At 51.2% G+C, this 23671-nt stretch overlaps 1 protein-coding gene and 1 long non-coding RNA gene across 4 annotated transcripts in view; one reads left to right on the forward strand and one right to left on the reverse strand.

The window, feature by feature from the left end:
- The window catches only part of IL16 (interleukin 16), a 102367-nt gene that overhangs the window by 6902 nt on the left and 71794 nt on the right, over window positions 1-23671 (reverse strand). For all 3 annotated transcript variants that reach the window (XM_025436866.3, XM_025436867.3, XM_025436868.3), the window contains exons 7-15: window positions 20974-21047; window positions 20129-20354; window positions 19598-19715; window positions 17389-17521; window positions 13290-13377; window positions 9961-10439; window positions 6414-6573; window positions 3421-4510; window positions 1766-1934 (exon numbers count right to left, since the gene is read on the reverse strand). In XM_025436866.3, coding sequence (XP_025292651.1) covers window positions 1766-1934; window positions 3421-4510; window positions 6414-6573; window positions 9961-10439; window positions 13290-13377; window positions 17389-17521; window positions 19598-19715; window positions 20129-20354; window positions 20974-21047 — 2537 coding nt within the window. The remainder of the gene's footprint in view (window positions 1-1765; window positions 1935-3420; window positions 4511-6413; window positions 6574-9960; window positions 10440-13289; window positions 13378-17388; window positions 17522-19597; window positions 19716-20128; window positions 20355-20973; window positions 21048-23671) is intronic.
- Window positions 9012-12399, forward strand: LOC125754881 (uncharacterized). Its single transcript, XR_007409900.1, has 2 exons — window positions 9012-9632; window positions 10399-12399. It is a non-coding gene; the product is annotated as an uncharacterized LOC125754881 (long non-coding RNA).

A 23671-nucleotide genomic window follows, 5' to 3' on the forward strand; every position in this document is an offset into this window, starting at 1 on the left:
GAGCCCAGCCAACTCCTGGCTGCAGCACACACATGCACCCACGCACACATGCATGTACTCAAAAGCATATGCACACAGTGCTTCTCACCTGGAAGTGAGCTCTCATGGAGCCGAAACAATCCCTCTGTGCTGTCTGAAATCAGAGATGCTCTTTCTGATCTTGACCTGAGGCCTCAAGGTCAAATGCACATGAGGACCCAGGAAGATCACTTAAAGGAGCAAACTGAACAGACGTGAGACATTTAGGGTGATGGGAACTGCAGAGAACCAGGGAGCACGTCTCCTGTGCAAACGAACCTGCTGTTACCTAGTAAGGTAGACTCAGTGCTACTCGACTGTTCTTTCTTTCTTTCTTTCTTTCTTTCTTTCTTTCTTTCTTTCTTTCTTTCTTCTTTCTTTCTTTCTTTCTTTCTTTTTTTTTTTTGAAACATTTTATTTACTTATTCATAAGAGACACACAGAGAGAGGCAGAGACACAGGCAGAGGGAGAAGCAGGCTCCATGCTGGGAGCCTGATGTGGAACTTGATCCTGGGACTCCAGGATCACACCCTGAGCCAAAAGCAGGTGCTCAACCACTGAGCCACCCAGGTGCCCCATCGACTGTTCTCTTTCAACAAAGAGAGAAGCCAGATGGCCAGGTATCAATTCAGGTTTTATAATCTTTAGAACACAGTAATTTCAACAACCACCATGCAGACCAAATAAAATACACCCTCAGATCCTTGTGGCTGACGGGCTACCAGTTTGTACCTCACTGCCAGGGAATACCCTCATGTTGAAGAATTCACTTGCTCTGGCACCAGCAGAGCACCTGTCATGCCGCTGACTCTGGGATCCTTTGTTTGCAGTCCCCAAGACCCAGAGGGATGAAGGGACCACTCCACCCACCTCTACCCCAGCATTGGCCCAAATCTCTCCACTTTGACCCAAGTACCAGGTTACCTGCCCTGTAAGAGGCCCTCATCCAGCAGAAAAACAAATCATCTCCCAGTGACACCCTAGACAAGTTAGTTCTTTGTGTTGGACACAATACCTTTGACCCTGTTATTCAGTGTGAGGAAGCCCTGAGAGACAGGTCCTGGTGACGAGTGAATCGCAGCTCAGGGCATTTTGTTTTACTCAGGCTAAGCCGCACTCTTACCCTTGGGAATTTCAGCTATGATCCCTCCTTAATGCTTTCACCCCGGTCTGGAAGATTCTGGTGACTTTGCAGATCTGAGACAACCCAGGAGGGGCAAGGCCTCGAGTCAATGCTCATCTGAGCTGAGCTGACTTCAGCTTTGCCTGGCCACTTCCTCTCCTCATATCTCGGGGTGTGCTCAGAAGCATATGGGAAGTAGGACTTTCACAATGACTTGAGTGAGATGGAGGGTGGTGGCTTGCAAGCCCTAGGATCAATCACTTCTCCCTGTGCAGGGGAAGTCTCTGGGGTGAGAACTTATAACCCAGGCTGCTTACAACAGCACGCTCCTGTGAAGCAAGCATCTCCCCGGACATGCATGCCAGGTTGGACAGGATTTGGAGAAAGAAAACCCTTGAGCCCCATCTTTCTCATGTACAAAATAGTTGAAAAGATGCAATAAGCCAACAATTAAAAGCACTATCTAAGCTACAGAGCTTCCTTTGAGTGGCGGGTCTTACTGTGGTCTGGTGAGGTAATGTCCACTTCCACGGGCAGGACCCTGGGGACTGCTTCTGCGTCCCCTCCAGCCACAGCTCACAGTACAGCCTTGGTCACTGTAAGTGCTTACAAAGGAAGCCTACCTTTAACGTTGCTTCATCTAGAACCTTCACTTCCTCGATGAGCTTCTTCAATTCATCGGAGCTCAGCAGTTTGATGACTGATTGGCCAGACTGAGGGGAGCAGTGGTCCCAGCTATCAGCTTCCGTGGGTTCACCGAGCCCCTCTGTGTACTCTCTCAGCTCTGAGAGGCTGTCATAGAGAAACAGCACATGGTACGAATCAGAATATTAAGAGGAGCCCACGGCCATTGTGGGATCACTGTTCTGGGCATGGGGCTAGGCACCAGTGTGCATTCTGTAATTTGATGCAACAAATCTGAGTAGATGCCGGCATCCCTCCACTAGAGCCATGAGGACACTGGGGCCTCCAGAGGGTGAATGCCTTGTCTGTGGTCACATGGCCACAAAATGCCCAGATCTGGGATTCACAATCACAGATCATGGTGTGTCTGCCTCCAGGTCGGGGTCTCCCAATGTCAGCACCTCACGCCAGAGTACAGCAGACGCTCTGGACAAGTCTGCACCAACACTGCTGTCAGGTCACAGCCATGGCACCCTGCACACACTCACCCCTGTGCTCCTTCGCTGCCGTCAACACCTGCGTATCCCCCCATTAGCACCTAATAACCACAAAGAGCGCCTGCGCAGCCCGCAACTGGCCTTCTTTTTTTCTTTGGAACTTATTTTGGTATTTGTAGCCAGTTTTTTTTCCAGCTACACCTCGTATTTTGCAGGAAATTGTGGTTCAGCAAGAAGAAATTTTTCCTCCCTCTGATCGGCAGACTTTTACTGCCAACAGGTAAAGAGGTCCCGCGGCAGTAAATTCTAACCGTGAGCCTTGCAGTTCCAACTGGAAAACAGCTTCTCAGCCAGGAAGAGCCAGCTCCCGGGAAACCTCAGTGTGACAGGGCGCCTCTACCACTGACCGGCTCCCAGTGGCTACCCAGGGGTCGGTCTGGCTCTTGAGCCCCTGCTCTAGCTGTGTGTCTCAGAGCCACTCGTGTTTCTTCCCTGTTTGCAGGGGCTGGAACATGAAACATCAGGGTCTGTGGGTCTCAGCAGTGTAAGAATAAGAAACACAGCTGGTAAAGACAGAGTTGTTCTGATTCAAGGCAGGACCTCACCCCACAGTGGGAGCCCCAGGGAACTGTGAGGAGCACCCCAGTTCTTTGGAGCAGGTTCTACCCACCTCCTAATCTCAACGGAAAGGCAAACTGAGGATGAGGAACCTGCTCGTGGTCAGGGAGTCAGCGCCAGAGCAGGAACCAGGCCCCTGATGTTCTAACGCCCCGTCCAGGGGCCTGAACCCACGTGCAGAGTTCTCGTGGATTCCTTCGGGAGTGGCGGCGGGGGAGAGCGGGGCATTATTCCTGGCTCCAGTCTGGTCTTCCTGAGCAGGAGCAGGACATGTCAGAGGTGCGTGTGTTTCCAAATCTCCATGAGCAACTCGCCAGGGACCTTCCTGCCACCCTCCCAGACCAGGTGTTGTGAAACTCCTCCTTCATATGGAAGGTGTAACACAGACGCACACATGCACACACGCCTGGGGAAGAATAAGCAGAGTGACTCCTTAGGGTTCCCCAGATGTTGTTTCAAGGCTATGCACAGCCATGAAAGAAAGACAGACAAGAGAGAGCAGGAAGACAGGAAGGTGAAGGATATAGGGGCACACTCACTTGAGTGAGAAGCCCGTGTCCAAGGCTGTTTCTGCAGAGGGGTTCATGGCTGGGGTGTCACCAGCAGATGATGCAGGAGATCCCCCTTCTTTGGGGCTGCAGGGCGTCTGTCCCCAGGACATGGATGACGGGAGGCACAGCAAGGACTTCATGACAGCCGATGACACTTGGCTGCTGATGGAGTAGAGCTTACTGGCCTTCTCATCCAGTGGCTTCATCTCCCAGGACTGGGTGCGGGACAGGGGGAAGCTCCGCGCCCGTTGGCTAGGCATCTTGACAACGGGGCCCTGGGCTTCCTCTGTGTGTGTGGACAGCAGCCTTGAGAGAGGATCAGGGTCGGGGAGGAGGGTCTCCCGACTGGACTGCCGTCCTGGGAGAGGGGACCCCGACACTCCCAGCTCGCTGGTCTTGGAGGAGGTGAGGGTGCCCCGCGGCAGTGGCTCTGGCTCTGGCTGCTGCTGCTCCACGGTGTGGGGGGGCCCTCGCCCCGAGAGGCCAGGAACCTGTCCTCCGTCTTGCTCCCCTGGAGATTGTGCTGCCTCCCCCATAGAAGCCTGGAGACTCAGTCTCTGGGCTCCCCTGTTGGGCAGCTGCGCGGAGCCAAAGGTTTCAAAGGAGCTGATTCTCTGTTTGATGGAGGACGAGAAGGCTCGAGTGGGGGCCCCTGGGCGCTCCCTGGAAGCCGGTGCGGGCTTGGAGGACGAGGCCGTGTCAGGCAGCCGCCTGGGCTCCGCAGCACGCGTCCTCAAACTTTTCAAGCTCTGGCGAAACCAGGCTGGCTTGGGGGCCACAGGAGGACCCTTCTTCACACTGCTGCTGTCCGCTGACTTGTAAGCTTTGGAAGCACCGCTGGTGGCATCCAGCTTCGGCGGCGTCCCATCTGGGTGGCCCCGCGGCCCGTCTTCTCCACCCAGGCCGACGCTGGGCGGCAGCGACACGTGGCTGTGGTTCTCACTCATGATGGGGCTAAACAGGTTTTTGATGCAGTCGGAAATTCTAACCCAGGGGTCTTCGGCTGTGATGTCAAGGCTATAGTCCATCCGAGCCTGCCTCTTAAGGAGCGGGTGTTTGACTGGGGACGTTTGAGTCCCTGGGCAACAGAGACAAGGTCAAAGCTGAGCATTACACCTATATCCCCATTTCAAAGCTAAAGAGCAAGAAGCGTTCTGGGGGAGGAGACCAGTGCAGGTGCTGGGCGCTGGTTGGGTGAGCAACTAGCCCCCTTCCCTGGTGCCATTCCCTGCCTGCAATGCCCACAAGCAGCACGCCAGAACCAGAGTTCACTTCGCAGCATTTTAGAGCTGGAAGGGTTTGCAGAGAATGTCCAGGCCAATGTCTGGCATTTTACAACTGAGAAATCCAACATTCAGACAGGTAAGGGACTACCTGTTGGCCCAGACAGGGCACGGCCCACCATCTCCTGATTCTCACTGTCCTTTCCCTGCACTAAGTAGCCTGCCCGTGAGTCATCACAAATTTAAAAGCCAAAGCAATTTTCTTACCTTTTAAAACTTTTAGGGCAAAGGTCACAGATTGGTGGCCATATTTGCCGTGGCCCACCCATCTCATTAAAAAGCAACTTCAACGTGCTTGCCTTCAGATGGGGTGCACCCCAGCTCACCTCGGTCCTTAACCCCCTCCCTCGCTGGTTTGCATCTCTCATATTTGTGCATCCCCACTGGGAAAGTGAGGAGACTTTCTTATCCAGGGACAGAGGGAGGCTGGCCCTCACACAGCAAAGATACCAAGTGGACATGTGACCCTCCCATGGCCTCCAGGTCTGATCTTTCCCTGGTGAAGAGTTTGCTGCTCTGGGTTTGTGCTCAGGGTGGGCGCTTGATACCCAGCAGCAGCCCAGCATGAGAAGGACTGACCCCTGCTGGCCCCTGTCTCAGTGCCAGGCCTCAAGAGAAGCAAACCGTGAGAGTGTTAAGCCTCAAAGGTATGAGAGATGCTCCACACAATCTGGAAGATCTGCATGGCTCTCTGCTAGGGGGGCCCAGGCCTCTCAGCCCAGCTCTGCATTTATCCATCGCTCTATTGCAAGGGGCTGTCATAAAGCACGGCAGTGAGGTTCTGCTGGCAAGCCCTTTGCACGCAGGGGTGAGGCGCTGTTGCAAGCAGAGCACCAAGGTATTCTCTGGGGTATTCCTCAACTGGGGTGACTAAGGGAACGGAATGTGGAGACGGGGAGCCGGCATCAGTGGGACACCTGCTCTGGGTGAGACAGGCCAGACGTTTCCACCCATAACGCCCTCTCCCAACCCTCCAGGGGCCACTCATGTGCTATTCATGTAGCGTTTCTGAAACAGGCACATATGGTTTGTAGCCTACAGGTTAGTTCTTCTGCAATACCCGGAGCTCCTTGATGGCCTGGACTGGTTGTCTCCTGTTTGTCCCTCCCTTTCTCCAGCAACTGGCACAGAGCCTGGTGAAGCAGCATTCAGTACATGCTGGGGTGCCATGTGATTTGCCACACTGTGCTGATGAGCGATAGAGGCTCAGAAAAGCAAAGAAGGCTACCCAGAGGAGAGAGTTGGGTGTCCCATGCCGGTCTTCCTGACCCCAAATCCTATGCCTTTTCTAGCAGGCCAGGACACAGTCATGTCTCAGCGATTGCAGGGTGCCATGTGAGCACACCCACCCTCACGGACGCAGCACCTACCAGGGAATGTGAAGCCGCATGCCCAGCCTGGGACATGCTGGACACCGTGTGCTAGAGTGCCGGCCACCCTCCACCCTGTCCTCCTCCTGTTGACTGTCCCCACCGAGCACCTCCGCAGCATCACCAGTCCAATTGGGGGTCCCCAGCCTGGCAGCACCCCCTGTCCTGCTGCCTGGGCACCTCAGGGCTCTTGTCTGCTCACCCACCCGAGTCCAGCTGCCCCGTCAGGCACAAGCGTCCATCCTCAGAGCAAACCCACATCCTTACCTCTTTCCTGGACCTTCACCGGGAAGGTCCTTCCTTCGGGAAGCCCGAACTGAAAGCCTACCTGGGCTGCCTCGTCTCCGTCCCGGCTCGGGCTCCGAGGAGGGCGCTGTGTGTGGGTCCACGGTGGGCCCTGGGCAGCAGGCAAGGGCGTGGGGGGCTCTCCCTGCCGTGTCTTCCTGCGGCAGCGGCAGCGGTGGTGGTGGCAGCCGTTCTCTGGCTTCCTGTGGTGTAAACAGGAAGCGAGACCATGTGAAAACGGTGGCCTGCCCCCGTGAGGGGCTCAGGCGCACTGGGGCTGGCACCGGAGAGCCCCCGCTGAGCTGCTCTCGTGCCGGGCCCCCCAGCAGCCCTGCCAAGGGGCCCCTTCGTCCCCAGCGTTGCCCGCTCACCCAGCACCCAGGGCGCCGTCTGCGTCCAGGAAGCCCACATCCAGAATGCACCTCCTCCTTGCCGAGCGTCAAGTCCCTAGGCCCTTTGTGACAGGGACAAGAAGCTCAGGGCGTGAAAGACGCTGGCCCCGCTCCGTATACCGCTGCATCGGGGGGAAGCAGGGCCCCGGGATGGGAAGGAACAGCAGCTGCCTAATCTCCACTAACTTCAGGTTCGGACACTCAGAGCAAAATGTGGGTTGGCCGCTTTCTGCCCTGTCATCCATCAGGGATGTTTCGTAAGCATGCTCTGAGGATGACAGGCCCTGGGGTGCCCGTACTGTGGCTTCCCTCTGCTGCACCTGCCGTGGTGTGATCAGTCCCTGGCAGATGTGTTCTCCCCACTGAACCCGGATGCGGTCTCAGGCCCCTTCCTGACCGGACTTGGACAAGCTGACCAGGCCCCCAGCACCCACCCACTGCTTACCTGGGGCTTGCATTCCTGCAGCACAAATGTGATGCTGCCGGTGCCCAGAGAAAGCCAAGGGGCAAGCAAGGCTTCCTAGAGAAATTCTTTTTGTCTGGCTCTTGAACAAAGAGTAAGAACTTCCCAGGCAGAGAAGCGGAAAGAGAGTGTTCCAGGGAGAGGGACCTACATACACACTCAGTGAGAGGGACAAGCAGGTGCCAGCCCAGACAAGGAGAAGAAGAGTGGTGTCATCACAGGGACGCTCTCACATGTGGTCATCTGCGGGAGCAACCCTGGGCTGCATGGTGGTGATCTCTGTGTCATTTCATTCTAGAGCCAGGTAGAATGATGGGCCAGGGATTTGGCCAGGCTACAGGCTTCCTCCCGAGAGGAAGGAAAGATGGGGGAATAAATGCATCATTTGGGAATAGAACAGAAATGGCAAACGTCTGTGGCCTGAAATGAATGTCCACACTGGTGATAAACATTCTTTGACACTATGAGGGCTACAAAAGTTGGAAATGCATTCACAGAGCCTTGCTGCCACCAAGTCCCCATCAGAGACCTGAGCTAGGGGAGAGCACTTGGAAAAAACAGAGAGACCAACCAACTCAGGAGTCCCTGAGCTCCTGAACTAGTCCTTTGAAGAAACAAGGCTTGCCCATGGCATTTGCAACTTAAGACACTAGGCCAATGGCATCGAGGACCCTCATCAAGCAGGAAAAATGACACGTGGCTGGAATTCAGCTTTGCTCATTTGGGAGCTCTGTAAGGTGACATTTGTCTATATCTGTGAGTCGCTGATGCTTTTACCAGCTGACACCCTGGTACCAACCACACTAATTAAAGCAACTTTGCCCCTTGGGACAGACACATATGTATTTTGTTTTTTTTTCATTAACACACGTGATATTGTGTATCCTCTTAATGGAGGGGTTTTTTCCCCTCTTAATTAGCCCCTGAAATAAATCCAGTTTTATGCAGAAATTTCTGGAAGCAACTTTGAGCTGCTTCCATAGTGCGATGGTCGGGGGAGAGAGAGAGGAAAGGAGAAAAGACAGACCTGTGGGCTCACAGGGCCAATGGTGCATTTTTGGCTCAGTGATAGGTCTGAGTTGATTGCCTAGAAAGGAGAGAATTGGTCTTCTGTTGAGGAAAATAATATCCTGAGGGTCATTTTGGTGGTGGCGGTTTCATCCTGATGAGTTACAGGATGGGAAAGATTTGGGGGTTGTCCTGAGAGAACCGGGAGAGAGGGAACCGGGAGAAAGGGAGGGACAGCCAGGGAGATGCTGTTCCCTGGGGCCACGGAGAGACGCGTCCAGGGAGAGAGCCCCAGAAATGGTCACAGGGACTCGAGTGAGGTCCAGCCTTGCTTCCCAGTTTTGTCCTTTCCCTACTGGGACTCCCACTCCCAGTAGGAGTGTGTCATGTGGTTTGTGCTGGCTGGGCAGGGCCTGCTGGCCACGTGGGACAGAGCGGAGGCACCGGAAAGGGTGCTGCTGACCCCGGCAAGGGCGGCGGAGGAGGCCGGACAGCCAGCCCCAGCCCCGGGAGGGCTGCTCGGAGAAAGTGCCCACACTGGAGCCCCCGCCGGCAGAAACCCGCGTCTTCCTCCAGCCCACTGGCCTAGGCACACCTGCTGCCCGCTCTGGCCGGGGACCCCCGGGGCATCACTGAGAAGCCCCGCGGCCCTGCAGACCTGTCCTGGCAAAACTGCTCCTCCTTTTCTGAGTCTCCAGGAAAAAGTGAAAAGCCTGGCTTCTCGGCTTCCCTGTTCCTCATCTGCCCTTCCGGACCCACGGGGAAGCACGACCTTTGCTTCAAGCAGGAGGCAGGGGATGCACCCACCTGGACCAGCCCATTAGGCACAGCCAAGCAACCACATCCGGTGGCGCTGGGCTGGGCAGGACCCCACTTCCCTTTCAGTGGGCTGGCTTCCTCCTCCCATCACTTCCCCCTCCTACACAAACCTCCCCCACACTGCACCCTGGGCTTCTTCCCCTCCTGGTTCGTCAACTCCAATTACAGGCGGTCAGGGGACGTCCCGAGGCCACATCACCACCTGCCTGGCCACGGCAGTTCTGGGACCCAGGCTGTGAGAGGCAGGGTCTCCCAGCGCTCAAGCCGCTGGCCATGAGGGCTTGAGCTCAGCCAACTCTTTCGGGGGGTGGGCACCTCACCCCCAGGGGGGTAGGGCTGGACTAGGGCAGTGGCTGTGTAGTGCTCAGCACAGGGCCCGGGCATGCAAATGGCCCACAGTGCAGCAGCTGCCCAGCCAACGGCCTGCCTTCCCACAGGGGTGGCCTGCGGCTGCAGAGGAAGGAAGCCAGGTCTTGAACAGATGCTGCAGGAAGGAGCACAGCCATGAAGGCTCGTGGGCCTGAGATTCCACCGGGCATCCACGTAGATGGCACAGCCTGTCTGCCCACCCCGCACCAAGGTAAGCCTGGAAATGACCCCCCACACACGCCTCTCAAAAGCAGTAGTAAGCTCCAGTATATTTTAGAAGGGAACCCAGAAGCCAGCCAGCAGGAATGGGGCTTCAGCTTGGGATCCGCCAAGCTTCGAATCTGCACGGTCCGCCCGAAGCTTGAGCTGAGCCTCTTCTCTCCAACACAGCAGGGCAACCTGCCTCCCCCGTGGCTAACGCTGCTGCTTGAGCTCAAGAACGACCGTGCAGAAGATACAAATAAACAGGTAGCAACAAAACCACAATTCTGGGCTCTGGAGCTCAGGAGAATGTTCAACCTGTGAGATGCCTCTCTTACCTGGCCACACGTGGGCAAGGTGTGCCCAGAAGGGCACAGGGGGTCCTCCCTCTCTTCCGGACTCTTCTGAGGGTCACTGTCGCTTTTAAAATATTTTCTGGGAGGAGGCTTGGGTTTGGAGGTCGTGGGTTTTCTCACCAAAATCTCAAAGGATTTCTTCAGTCTCAGCGGTGGGTGGCTGTCCGGCATCCCAGGGAGGGGTGGGCTCTCCTGGGGCGGCCTAGACAGAGCCACGGGAAGGGCCCCTGGCTCCTGCCCCAGGGACAGGCTGGGGCTGTGGGTGGGGACCTCTGGGTCCGAAGTCAGCTGTTCACAGCCGCTAATGGGACTCCCCCCGGGGGACCCCGACATGTAGCTGCTATCACTGCTGGAGCGGATCATGACCTTCTGAGCTCTGCGATGTGGGGGTGCTGAGTTCTTTTCTCTCTCCTTCTCCAGGGTCGGCCGCCCATGCCAGCTACTCTCCAGCCTTTTGACACCTGCAATGGAAAGACAAGGGACTCCCACAGCTGAGCCTGAAGGGCAAACATACTGTCTGCCATGCCCCCAACTGGACTGCTCCGGGCTGCACGCCGCACCCCCAGGCTGTCTCCTTCTCATCTGAGGTCACTTTGGATTCAGAGCCCGGGATTCATGGGCTTGTCCCCTGCAAGCTGTAGACTTCAAGTTGGGAAAATGGCTCAAATTGCTGAGTCTCCATGTGATCGATATGGAGACGCATCTCCAACTTGCCCATTGAGGAAGGGGTTGCTCTCGCCGCTGTGGGGTGTGCTGGTGGCAGGTGTCTGCCATTGTCAGCTTCTGCAGGGACTGCCTACAGGGAGCCACCTCACCCAAGGGGCAGCTCGTTTCCAGGGACCGATGGGGGGACTGATGGAGATGGGCTCTAAAGGAGGAGCCATTACTGCCAATCAGACGATTCTTTTTTTTTTTTTTTTAAGATTTTATTTTTTATTCATGAGAGACATAGAGAGAAAGAGAGGCAGAAACACAGGCAGAGGGAGAAGCAGGCTCCCTGCAGGGAGCCCGACATGGGACTCGATCTCGGGTCTCCACGATCACACCCTGAGCTGAAGGCGGTGCCAAACCGCTGAGCCACCCAGGCTGCCCAAACCAGACGATTCTTTTTTTTTTTTTTTTTAATTTTTTTTTTATTTATTTATGATAGTCACAGAGAGAGAGAGAGGGAGGCAGAGACACAGGCAGAGGGAGAAGCAGGCTCCATGCACCAGGAGCCTGATGTGGGATTCGATCCTGGGTCTCCAGGATCGCGCCCTGGGCCAAAGGCAGGCGCCAAACCGCTGCGCCACCCAGGGATCCCCAAACCAGACGATTCTAATGTGCCATTTAGCTGCCAAACTCCAGGGGCTGGCTGAAGCTGTGTATCAGGTCACCTCCCCCACTGCCCAGCCCTCTGCTCTCTTCCCCTTCACAGGCTCTGGTTGCTAGGACCCTTCCGAGGTAACATCCTACCAAACACTGTCTCACAGTTGACTCCCTGGGGAACCCAACCAGCAACACCCCACTTTCTCACCTATAAAATGGGAATAATATTCCAGGGCCACTGGGCTTGTTTCAGGGCTCAATATCAAAGACAGAAAACACCTGTGAATGTGTGTTAAGCCTTGTACCAAGAGGCTATCATTTCCTCCAGCTGAGGATGAACTGAGCCTCCTTCTTCCCTCTCATCCAGCCTTTCTTCCTGGGTTATTCCCCCAACACGCCTATTCTCAGGACCAGGGGACACCCACAGAACCCTGAGAGGCTGTTTTCTCTAGCAGGAAACTGTTCCAGGTATTTCGTTCCTAGAATCATTGCTCAAAGGAGTGGGAACAGACTGAGGCCCAGCCTCTTGCTCAAACTCCAGCTCATTCTGGAAGGCCAAGAGAGGAAGGAGAGCCCCAGAGAAGAGAATCCTAAACCTTAGGACAAAACCAAGGTCAGCCAAGCTCACAATTCAAATCCTCTTTAAAGGAAAAAAAATTTCTTATGCTTTATCTTGACCATAAAATAATGCATCCTCATTAGAAAAAATTCAGTCATAAGGGTGCCTGGGTGGCTCAGTCTGTTAAGTGCCTGTCTTCTGCTCAGATCACAATCCCAGGGTCCTGGAATTGAGCCCTGTGGGCTCCCTGCTCAGCAGGGAGCCTGCCTCTCCCTCTCCCTCTGCCCTTCCCCCCGCTTGTGTTTTCTCTCTCATAAATAAATAAATAAATAAATAAATAAATAAATAAATAAATAAATAAAATCTTTTTTAAAAAGAGAAAAAACTCAGCCACAAAAAGGGAGAAATGCAAGAATTTATCTGTGGTCCTATCAGCTGGAAATAACCACTGTCAAAATATTTATGAGTCTCTCTGATATATTTTCCTGAGCATAATTGCATGTTGAGTGGGCGGAAATGATAGAACATAGTTGAAATAAAATTTTTGAACATTCCTTTCTTTGAACATTTTCAGACTGTTTAGCCTCCTAGTCAATATTTTCATGTTGTTCTATCATATGCTCCAGGATGACTTGGCCAATGCCCAGTGGCTGAGCCCTGAGCAGACTTTCAGCTAACCTGGTTCCTGTCCAGATGCTCTGTCCACTATATAGAGTGATTTTGGCCCAAAGAGCCTCTCAGGGCCCCACCTTTTCCTTAGAAATGTACATAAAGGGGTGCATGGGTGGCTCAGTCAGTTGAGTGTCCAACTCTTGATTTTGGCTCAGGTCATGGTCTCAGGGTCCTGAGAGCAGCCCTGCATGGGGCTCTGTGGTCAGTAAGGAGTCTGCTTGTTCTTTTCCCTCCCCTTCTCTAAAATAAATAAATTCATTTTTAAAAAAGAAATGTGCATAAAAACTATATGTAAAGATCTGGTAAAATAATTCATGAATTAACCCAGGTGTCTGAAATTAGAAGACCTTAGTAAGAGTTAGGTATTATTTCTTTTTTTAGATATTATTTCTAAAGAGTCTATTATTATTATTATTATTATTATTATATTATTATTATTATTAGTTTAGTGCTGAAAACTCAAATGTATATGGGGTGCCTGGGGAAATGGCAACCCGGGATAACAGGGAATGGTGGGAACTACAGAGACAGGGAGAGGGCCTGCTCATTGAAAAGAATCCAGATTCAGATGCTTCTATCATCTTCTACCCAAACAAAGCAAAAGTGTGAGCCAAGCCTAGCTGATGGGCTGCTGGCTTTCAACCTTTGTCCATGTGTCATGCTTGTCCGTGATCACTGTTACATCCCTGAGGTGGGAGGCAAGTTCATGGCTACCCCCTAAGCTGTCTAAGAAGGCAAAGATATTCAAGTCAGAGCTCACCATCTCCCTTACCTTCCAGACTCCACTGATGCCTCTCCTTTCCAAACTTGACATTCTCCACAGCCTGGGCCACAGCTTCTATGAGTTGCAGTTCAGAGACCTAGAAAATATGAGTCAGCTGCTCAGGTAAAACAGCAGAAATGTCTGCATCAGGCTGCAAGTCTTATTACCAGCTCTCAAGTGGGGTGCTTGGATTCCAGGGTCTGTCCTTCCAAACCACTCTGCAAATAGCTGGCAAATTCCACTTCTGGAAACACCCTATTGATTCCATGGCACCAGTGGTTCCCTAGTATACTGTCAGTGAAGTCCAAAGCCTGTCCATAAAAGTGTTCTCAAGGTGGCCCCTCTCAACTGTCCAACCTTCTCTCCACTGCTCGCTGAGAAACTCCAGGCACTGGAGTTACAACTAAACAGTTGACCTTTGGGAGTATTCCATTTTTGGCAATGCTGCCATGACATCGTCATCATCATCACCATCAACATTATCATCACCATCATCACCATCACTGTTTTACTGTCATGGGTCACTAATCACCTTAGAGTAATAGTTAAGAGTATGACTCTTGGAGCCAAATAGACTTGTGTTCAAGACCTAGCTACTTCACTTTCTAGTTGTGTACTCTTAGATAAGTTACTTAACCTCCTTGTGCCTCAATTTCTTCTTCTGTGAAATAACAATAATATAACTTATTTCCTAGTGAGGTCAGAGGGATTTAAAAAAATAAACCATCTGATACCAAAAGTACAGGCAACAACAATAAAAATAGATAAATTTGACTGTCAAAAGTAAGATCTGTGCATCAAAGGATACAATCAATCTACTGAAAGTCAACTCATGGACTCAGAGAAAATATTCATATGTCATATAAAGGATTATGATCCAGAATACATAAAGAACGCCTATAATTCAACAACAACAACAACAACAACAACAAACCAAACAGCCCATTGTAAAAAAATGGGCAAAGGACTTAAATAGACTTTTCTTCAAAAAAGATATACAAATGGCTAGTGAGTACATGCAAAGGTGCTCAACATCACTCATTCTGAGGAAATGCAAATCAAAACCACAGTGAGGTACCGTCTCATACCCATAACATTACTGCTATCAAAAAAAAAAAAAAACAGGAAACAATATGTGTTTATAAGGATGTGAGAAATTGAATCCCTCTCGCACTGATGGTGGGAATGCAAAATGGTGCAGCTGCTGTGGAAAATAGTATAGCACTTCCTCAAAAAGTTAAAAATAGAATTATCATACGGTCCAGCAGTTTCACTTCTGGATCCATACCCAAAGACAATGGAAAGCAGGGACTCAAGTAGATATGTGCACAGCCATGTTCATAACAGCATTATTCATGACAGCCAAAAGGTGAAGCAACTCAAGTGTCCATGGGCAGAGGAGAGGAGAAACAGACCATGGTACATACACCAATGGACTGTCATCAGCCTTAAAGAGGAAGGACATGCGGACACCTGCTAGCATATGGATGAAACTTGAAGAGATTTTGCTAAGCGAAATAATTCGGTCACAAAAGGATGAGGACTGTTAATTCCATGTATATGAAGAACAAAAGGTCATCAGAACAGAAAGTACAAAGCGGGTCTCCAGGACCTGGAGGGAGTCAGAATGGCGAGCTGTTTGGTGGACACAGAGTTCCAGCTTTACAAGATGAAGAGATCTGGAGATGGACAGTGGTGCAGGCACCCAATGAGGAGAATGTCCTTCACACCACTGAGCTGTACGCTTAAAATGGTATATAAATATGGTGAATGTCGTGTTAGATGTATTTTACCACAATTAAAATAATAATAAATCACTTAAAGTGCCGTGCACAATACCTGGCAAACTCTCAGTACAGGGAGTTCACGCCAACAGCAGTCCTGCCAGGTAAAGACGGCTCCCCCATTCCAGAGTTGAGGACCCAGAGGCTCTGGGAGGTTAGATGAACGTCGCAGGTGTCACCAAAGGTGAGTAGCAGAGCCAGCCAGGAGGCAGGTGTGCCACTGCCTGTGGGCTCTGGACTCCTCTGCCCGCACTGACTTTGCCCTAAGCCCCGGCTGTCCTTCAAGGCCCGGCTCCCTTTTCTGGGCTGCTGGGATGCTGACTCCCTCATCCCCCGTGGCCCTCACCTTCCGTGGGCTCTCCATGTGTGTGCCCCACTCCAGGCAGAACCTAGCTCCTCAAGGCCAGGGGCCCCCTGCCTTAACCCCCCAACCCAACTCCTACTCCCCTGCTCTCTCCCCACAGGGCCCCAGAGCAGCAGGAGACACTGAGACCACTTCTTTTCTTCTATCTCCAGAGGTTTAGACAAATTACTTGTTTACCTTCATAGGAAGTTTGCTTTTCTCTAGGGGTGCTTATCCTTAGTGCTCCACAGAGCTGGGTCAGAGTCCCACTACACTAGATGCATGCGGATCTGGTTCACGATTCCATCTCTGTACTGTTTCCGCTGGGAGTTTGGAGTCTGTTCATTAAGAGCACAGCTTTGGGGCAGCCCGGGTGGCTCAGCAGTTTAGTGCCATCTTTGGCCCAGGGTGTGATCCTGGAGATCCGGGATCGAGTCCCACACCGGGCTCCCTGCATGGAGCCTGCTTCTCCCTCTGCCTGTGTCTCTGCCTCTCTCTCTCTCTCTGTCTCTCATGAATAAAAAATAAAATCTAAAAAAAAAAGAGTACAGCTTTGTCCATTGTAGTTCCACCATGGGACAAGGTCCTCTCTCCCTTCTACACCTTGGTTTTCTCCTCTGTGACTTAGAAGGGAGAGTCACGCTGACCTCACAGGGGTTTTGAACAACTAAACACAATTGTGTCTGTCTCGTCTTTTGGCAAGTACGCCTAGCACAAAGGATTCCATAAACAGTGGTGGTGAGCATCACCGGGTTCCCCAAAGGAACTTCACCGATGCCCATGGCCTCAACTCCCAAGGCTCACTATGAACCGGACCCCACGTACCAACCTTTATCAGCCCTAAATCTAACCGCCTCCTGGGTACCCCACAGGCACCTCAATCTCCTTATGCCCCACATGGGACCGTTTCTTCCCTCCTGAGGGCCCTCCTCCTTCTCTTCTTTATACTGGTGGTGGTGGTGGTATCATCACTCCATCTTCTGACCTGAAAACACTGCAGCCATCCTAGACCCCCTGTGCCCCAGGTTAATCAGCCAACAGCACAACCAATCCGTCTGGAGCTGTCTGTGTCCCCGTCTTCTCCATCCTCTTCTCACATTTACTATGTAGTACAGGCCCTCTCCATCTCTTTCCTTCCTCTTCATATTCCAGGCTGTGCCCACCCTACCCTGTCCTTCACAGCACCATCAGTGGCTAAAAAATAAAATCTAAACATATTACATCTATAGCCACAGACCTCCCCTAGCTCCTCACCCATACAATGTGAGCTCCTGAGCACCCCATGGGAAGCCTGCTACAGTGCGGCTCCAATGCCAGCCGACCTGGATCTCTGCCTCTCCACCCAGTACTCACATCCCAGCCTCAGGAGAACCTACCCCTGTCCTTCCATGACAGGTCTCCTCATGACTCTACAAATGAACTTTGTGTTCCCACTTCATGGAATGACCTTCCTCAAATTCTTTGCCTAGAGAAAGCTAACTTCTGGTATTTCTTGCTTTATCCAACCTTCCTTTCTGTACCCCTCTATTCCCAGAATACTTACCACTATCTATTGCAACTATATCTGTGTCAGTATCTCTAGCAAGACCCTGAGCTTCCAGAGAGCAGGATTGTGTGCTAGGACTTGCTCAGCTTTATACGCTCAATGCCGAACAGTCATGTAGCAGGTCCCCGCTAGATGCACAGATGAATTGACTGATCTCCTGCATCTCCAGCAGGGATGCTGGGTCTCTATTTTCCTGCCCTTGAACTTGTAACCCTACTGCAAGAGCCCCCCTTCAGGTGATGCCAATTGCCTCTGGTGTCTAGGAGTTTGCCAGTGGACCCCTGCTGCAGACACTTGCTCTCACATTTGGAACAGGTTCTTGGAAATACAGGTCCAAACCCAACCAGCATCACCTACTTTCATCTATTTCTTGTTCGAAGTTGAGTCCTAAATGAATGAGCCTGGGTAGAAGAAGACATCCTGGTGGCATGTTACCTGCGGGTCTGGATGTCGGCTGACAATGATGGGGACCGGCCCAGGACTGCAGTGGCTCAGGATGGCATAGACTTCGTTGAGCGTCATGCAGTGCACAGGGGAGTCATTGATTTCCACAATCTCATCACCGCACCTGTGAAAGTATACACAGGAAGCCATCAGCAAGCTAACACACATGGCATTAGGACGCCCCCTTCCTGAGAACCCCACTCCTAGTTGGGCTATTTGATGAGATTTAAACATTACACCAGTAAGTAGAGCTCCTTAGCCACCTGACTGACACCAGAGCAGGACAGACCAAAGCAGTGCCCTAATCAGCCCCTCCCTGCGCAGCCACAGTGGGGGAAGGGGAAGATGTTTCATACCCAGGGTGGGGCAACATGAACAAAAGTTTGTCTGCAACTTTCTTCCTCCTTTTCCCCATTAAACTCTGCCTAATTGAGATTGATGGTATAGGTTCACCAATGTAAGTGATTTACTAATTAACCACGACTTAACCAATCACGCCCTCTCATTGGGCCTCATCATTCCCATCTGTAGAATAGTTAGGAGGAAAAATGGATGCTTTGTGCACCTAAAAGGTAAAGAAGAAATAACTTGACTGGGCAGCAGCTGAAGTCCTTGTAAAAGGAAGTAAGAAGAGAAAGCATGGAATGCATTCTTGCTGTAAGATGGGAAGCGAGCAAGGGAAAATTTAGATTTATTCTGTGACCTAACCAGCCAAAAAAAAAAAAGAAAAAGAAAAGAAAAGAGGGATGCATCCATACATGGAAGATAGGTGCAATCCAACCCCCTTGTCTCACAGATGGAGAAACTGAGGCACAGCGGGTGAAATCATCTCCTCCATAAGACCTAGCTTAGAGTTAAAAAGGCTTTTTCTGGAAAAGACTAAATTGTAAATATTTTAGGCTTTGCAGACCACTCTCTCTGTGTCACAACCACCCAACTCTGATGTTGTAGCATGAAAACAGCAGCCACAAACAGTGTGTCAACAAATGAGTGTGCCTGTGTTTTAATAAAACTTTATTAAAAAGAAGACCCAAGAAGGTGGTGGGCCCCAGTGTGCTGACCACTGGCCTGGCTGGTTCTTGGTACGGTATGGATTGGAACACAGGTGTCCTGGGACGGATCTCACTGTTCCCCCTGCTGTGATCTGCTGAGTGCATCCCCCTTCACTTTGCTAAGACAGTACCCATTTTCAATGATGTGACTGAAGACCACAGCCATGTAGCACCAGATGCCAAGGACAGCAGAGGCTTCCAGAGCAGTCTCCACCCGGCTGCAGTTCTAGGAGGAAGGACTCTCTGTCTGAAGGTATTAGGCAGTCTCTGTGGCTCTGTAATTATGTCCCAAGTGACAGCATAACAGCTCAGCAAATCAGCCATCACTGCCATGCACATGACAATGGCAAATCCATCTCTAATTCGAAGCACCATCAAGACACCATCCTGACCATGGCTTGCTTGCCCTCGCATGTACTGCAATTGTAGGAGAATTTAAAAATACTGCAAAACTCTCCTGATTTAGCAAAACCCCAACCCAGGGAGAGAAGGTATAAGTGCAGCACAAAGAGAAGACAGGTGAGCTGGAAGTATTGTAACAAGTTAAACTGCGGTAAATGTTGCTGAACCCTCGTCACCTACCAGAAAGAAAATTTAGATTCAGGCCTTCTCTTAGAAGTTCTTTGCAGAGAAATATGTCTGCAACGCCTGTGAATAGTTTTTTGCTACCACCCAGAAACTGAATTAATACTCCTGATTAGCTTCATAAGCTCCTTTATCCATACAGGGTACACAGCAAACCCCACTGGAGCTCCTACTTATATCACTATAAATCCTGTGTTAGTTAAATTGGAATTAAAATGTGGTCACTTCATGTTTTCCTTTTCAGACTGGAATTCCCTGAGATATGCCTCTTGAACTGCAGTGTACACACAGATCCCTGAGGATCTTGTTAGGATGCAGATTCCATTGCAGGAGGTCTGGAGAGGAGCCTGAGATCCTGCATTTCTGACAAATTCCCAAGTGATTTTTATGCAACCAGTCCAGGCACTGGAGTCTGGAGAACAAGGCTCTGAGCCATGTTTGGGTCATTCTAAATATCTCATCTCCAAATGAATTTCCCAGCGTCTAAGGAATTCTTTTCCTCACTGTAAATCAGGGTTTTGTTTTTGTTTTTGTTTTCTCTGAAAACAGAAATAGGGACATACCGGAGCCGTCCATCCAGATGTGCCACAGATCCGGGAGAGAGCGTATGCACAAAAATGCCGGAAATGCACTGGAAGTAGGGTACACTGCACAGGCCAATTCCCAGGCCAACGCCAGCCTCTGCGAGGAAGTACGGGACAGAGGGAGGGGGGCTTGTGAGCCAGCCTGTGACCCAGAGGACCCCACTTCTCCTGCCACAAGTTAAGAACACAGGCACCCGAGGAGGAGTGGCCGCCCTGGACCTCACAGTGTGTTCACTGCTGCAGCGACCCTGGCCCTGCTCCTCTGTGGGCAGCGTTGTGTGTGATTGGGGCTTGCCTTGCTTTGTTTCCTTTTAGCCACTGCTCCAGAACACGTAGACTAGATGTGCATGCTGGGTCTTGGGCTTCTGTAATCTGCTCACAGACAGCACCCTGCCCTGTCCTTGGACCAACTCCCGATGAGGAAAGTCTCTGGGAGCCCTCAGTGGTGGGAGGCCCAGGCAGGAGGAGAAGGAAGAGGAGGAAGAGGAGGTGGAGGTGCTGCGACCCTACCTTTCTGCAGAGAGACCTCCACCATGACTCTGTAGTTGGGCTTGGCTGTGCTGGCAGGGGTGGCGAGGGTGGCGGGGCTTTCCAAGCCCAACGGGCTGCTGTCCTTGGCGGCACAGGTGCTGGAGCTCAGGGAACGGCACAGCGGCGGAGACAGGTGGCTGCTCAGGGATGGGGGTGTCGTCAGGCGGGTTCTCACCGTGAGTGTCAGGAGCCCTTTTTTGGCTTGCTGAAAGGAAGAGACAGTGTTCTGCAGTGCCCAGCAGCTGTGTGTTTGCCCACATGTGTGCATGTGCCTGTATGTGTGTGCATGTGCTTGCCTGTGTGAGCCCACACGTACATGTGTCTGTATGGGTGTGCATGTGCATCATGCATATGTGTGTGTGTGTAGTATAATCGACACACATCCACATGCATGACAAACCAAATATGTAATGTGTGTGTGTGTGTGTGTGTGTGTGTGTGTGTGTGTGTTTGTGTGTACATGTGCTGGATGGATAAAGCCTCTAATTGAAATGATTACATGGAGACTTGGAAACATCTTGCCTTAAAACTTTGCCTTAAAAACTTTGAACAGGTTTGTAAATATGTCAAAATAAATATATTGAGCATTTTAAAACCGTTCCACACATCTTAACTAGTGGAAACAGCCCAACCACGATCCTGATTACACTCGCATTTTCTGAGCCAGGTCTTTTTTTAACCATGTACCCAGACCAGCCTCAGCAGGGTACCCCACATCAAGCATCCCATATTCTGAATTTGCGGGTTTGAATGAAGAAGGGTCAGGCTTATTTCCTTTGCATGGAGCCCTGGAATCTGGCCGCATACTGATAGCAAGAGATCACCTTGAACTTCTGCAAAGCGTCCTGGTGTGTGAGTCCAGCCATGGATTCGCCATTGAGTTCCAGAATTTCATCCCCTGTCGGGAAAGAGAGAGATCACAGCAGAGAGGAGTGTGGCCCAGTGAGGGGTGTCCATGCACACAGCCCGCCAGGAAGCCTTCCCGGCCCGGGGCTCTCCCCTGGGAGGCAGGTGGGCAGCAGTGACTGGCCTTCTGAGGCCCCTCGTCTCTCCCAGGTGCAGATCCATCCAGGGTCCTCAACCAGCACGCAAGACCTGGCCTGACCTGTGCAGCCCACCTCCCACCCACCCCCCGTTTGGGCACTGCCCTCCTGCCTCCCTGCCCTTCAGGCCATGTGCTCCCATGGCTCCTGCCCTGATGCCTTTCCCACACTGGTGTCTGCGTCCAGGGCTTGCTTCCAGCATAGTACACTGCCCCCGCCCTCTCCACCCTCCTCTCTCACAGTCCCCACTGGTTTTATTTCCCGAGGGTTCTATGGCACCTGTGTCCTCCATTGCCTATCCCAGCACTGCCCATGGGTGGTGACCAGTGACCTGGGGCAGGCTCCCCACTGGGCTGGCCGCTCCCCAGGCAGGGGACTTATCTCATTAGACGGTGTGTCTCCAAGGTCAGTTCTGGGTGGGGCCTGCCCAGCATTCAGGAAACAGGGTGGGAGGTAATATTTCCAGAATGCAGCATAGGCCCCATTTTGCAGAAGAGGAAAGAGTTCAAAGAAGCCTCAAGTCATCTGGTGAAGAGAATTAGTACCCCGGCCTTTTTACTACAAGCCATTCCCACACATATATGCCAAACAGACTCATTTTTTTCTGTATCCAAAAATTCATTTTTATGGGGACAGAAAACCAGTGTCTCTCTTTCACCTAATGCACTCAGCACGCAAAGAAGAGCACTTGCTCTTCATTCAGGGCTGCCCTGGGGTTTCAGATGCAAGCAGTGTTTCCCACACAGATGCCTGGCCTGGTTGTTAGCTGGGGAGTCTGTTGTCACCGTGCAGATAGCCCGTTGGTTATGGTCCCCTTGCAGATAACCCGTCCCTTCTCTCTGGTTATTTGAAAGATGATTTTGCCTTTATCTCTGACAATCTGAAGTCACACTGCAATGTCCTAGGGTGTTTCCTCACACTGACATTTCAAGCCTTAAGACATTTTTGGAAAATTCTTAGCCACTACCTCAATATGGCTTGCTTCCCCTCTTTCATACTGCCCTTCTTTCTTAGAACTGGTCCTCCCTTGGGGCCCTCTGATCCTACTCTCCATGTTTCTCTTCTGCTCACCTTGTTCTCCATCACTCTGTGTGGCCCATTGTACTTGCCTTTTCTTCCCTACAACTTATTGTTTTCACTGTGTTCTGACCTTTCCTTGTTGCTCATGTTCTCTCTTTCACCTTTTCGAAGATCTCTTTAAACACAGTAATTCTAGGGGCATGTGGGTGGTTCAGTCGGTGAAGCGTCTGCCTGTGGCTCAGGTCATGATCCAGGGATGCTGGGATCAAGCCCTGTCTCAGGATCCCTGCTCAGCGGGGAAATTTGCTTCTCCCTCTCCCTCTCCCTTTGCATCTCCCCCTGCTCGTGATCTCCTTCTCAAATAAATTTTAAAAATATTTACACAATACAAAAACACTAATTCAAAGGGATACATGCACCCTTACATTTATAGCAACATTGTCTAGAACAGCCAAGTTATGGAAACAGCCCAAGTGTCCAAGGATAGGCGAATAGATAAAGAAGATGTGGTGTATATACACAATGGAATATTACTTGGCCATCAAAAAGAATGAAATCTTGCCATTTGCAAGGACATGGATGGAGCTAGAGAGCATTACACTAAGTGAAGACAGAAAAAGACAAATGCTTTTGATTTCACTCATATGTAGAATTTAAGAAACAAAATAAATAATAAAAAAAGAGAACCCAAGAAACAGACTCTGAACTACAGAGAACACACTGCTGGTCACTAGAAGAGAGGTAGCAGCAGGGATGGGGAAACAAGTAATGGGGATGAAGGAAGCACCTGTTATGATGAGCACCTGGTAGTGTATGGATGTGTTGAATCACTGTACTGTACACTTGAAACTAATATTACACTGCAGGCTAACTATATTGGAATTAAAATTTAAAACTTAATTTAAAAATGCACAATAAAAAACATGAATTCTACAAGTCTTTTAGATTCTTCTGTGCACTTGGGGTTTTGAGGGCTAATCATCCCATTATTCCCACTGATGCTCATTAATAAGGGATGTTTCCCCATTTCCTGTGTAGTCTTTGTGTCGAATTCATTTTTCCCAGGCCAGTTTTTCTCTGGGATTCCATGCACCCCAAGCTGCTGGGTAACAGCACTTCCTTTATCTCCAGGAGGCAGTCAGAGGTTTTCACTGCTTCAGGACTAGTTTTGAGGTTAGGTTCTCAGCTTGGGGCATCCTGTACTTAGTAGGGACTATGAATGTGGGCAGTACTCACACACATGACACAGGCATGTGTCTTACTTTGCCTGTGGGAGATGTCTTTTCCTCACACCCGAAAACCACGGGAAAAGTGAGGTTTCCTCTCTGCTTCCCTGGGGCCCAGTGGCCTCTCATGGCCCTCCTGCAGGTTCTTGGAGGTTCCAGGGACGAAGCCATGTTTCTTGTCCCATGTGGGTAGTTAAATTCTGGTCCCTGGCCCTTCATTCAGCCTTATGGGT

This window comes from Canis lupus, chromosome 3 (genome assembly GCF_003254725.2).
Source record: "Canis lupus dingo isolate Sandy chromosome 3, ASM325472v2, whole genome shotgun sequence".
Lineage (NCBI taxonomy): Eukaryota > Metazoa > Chordata > Mammalia > Carnivora > Canidae > Canis > Canis lupus.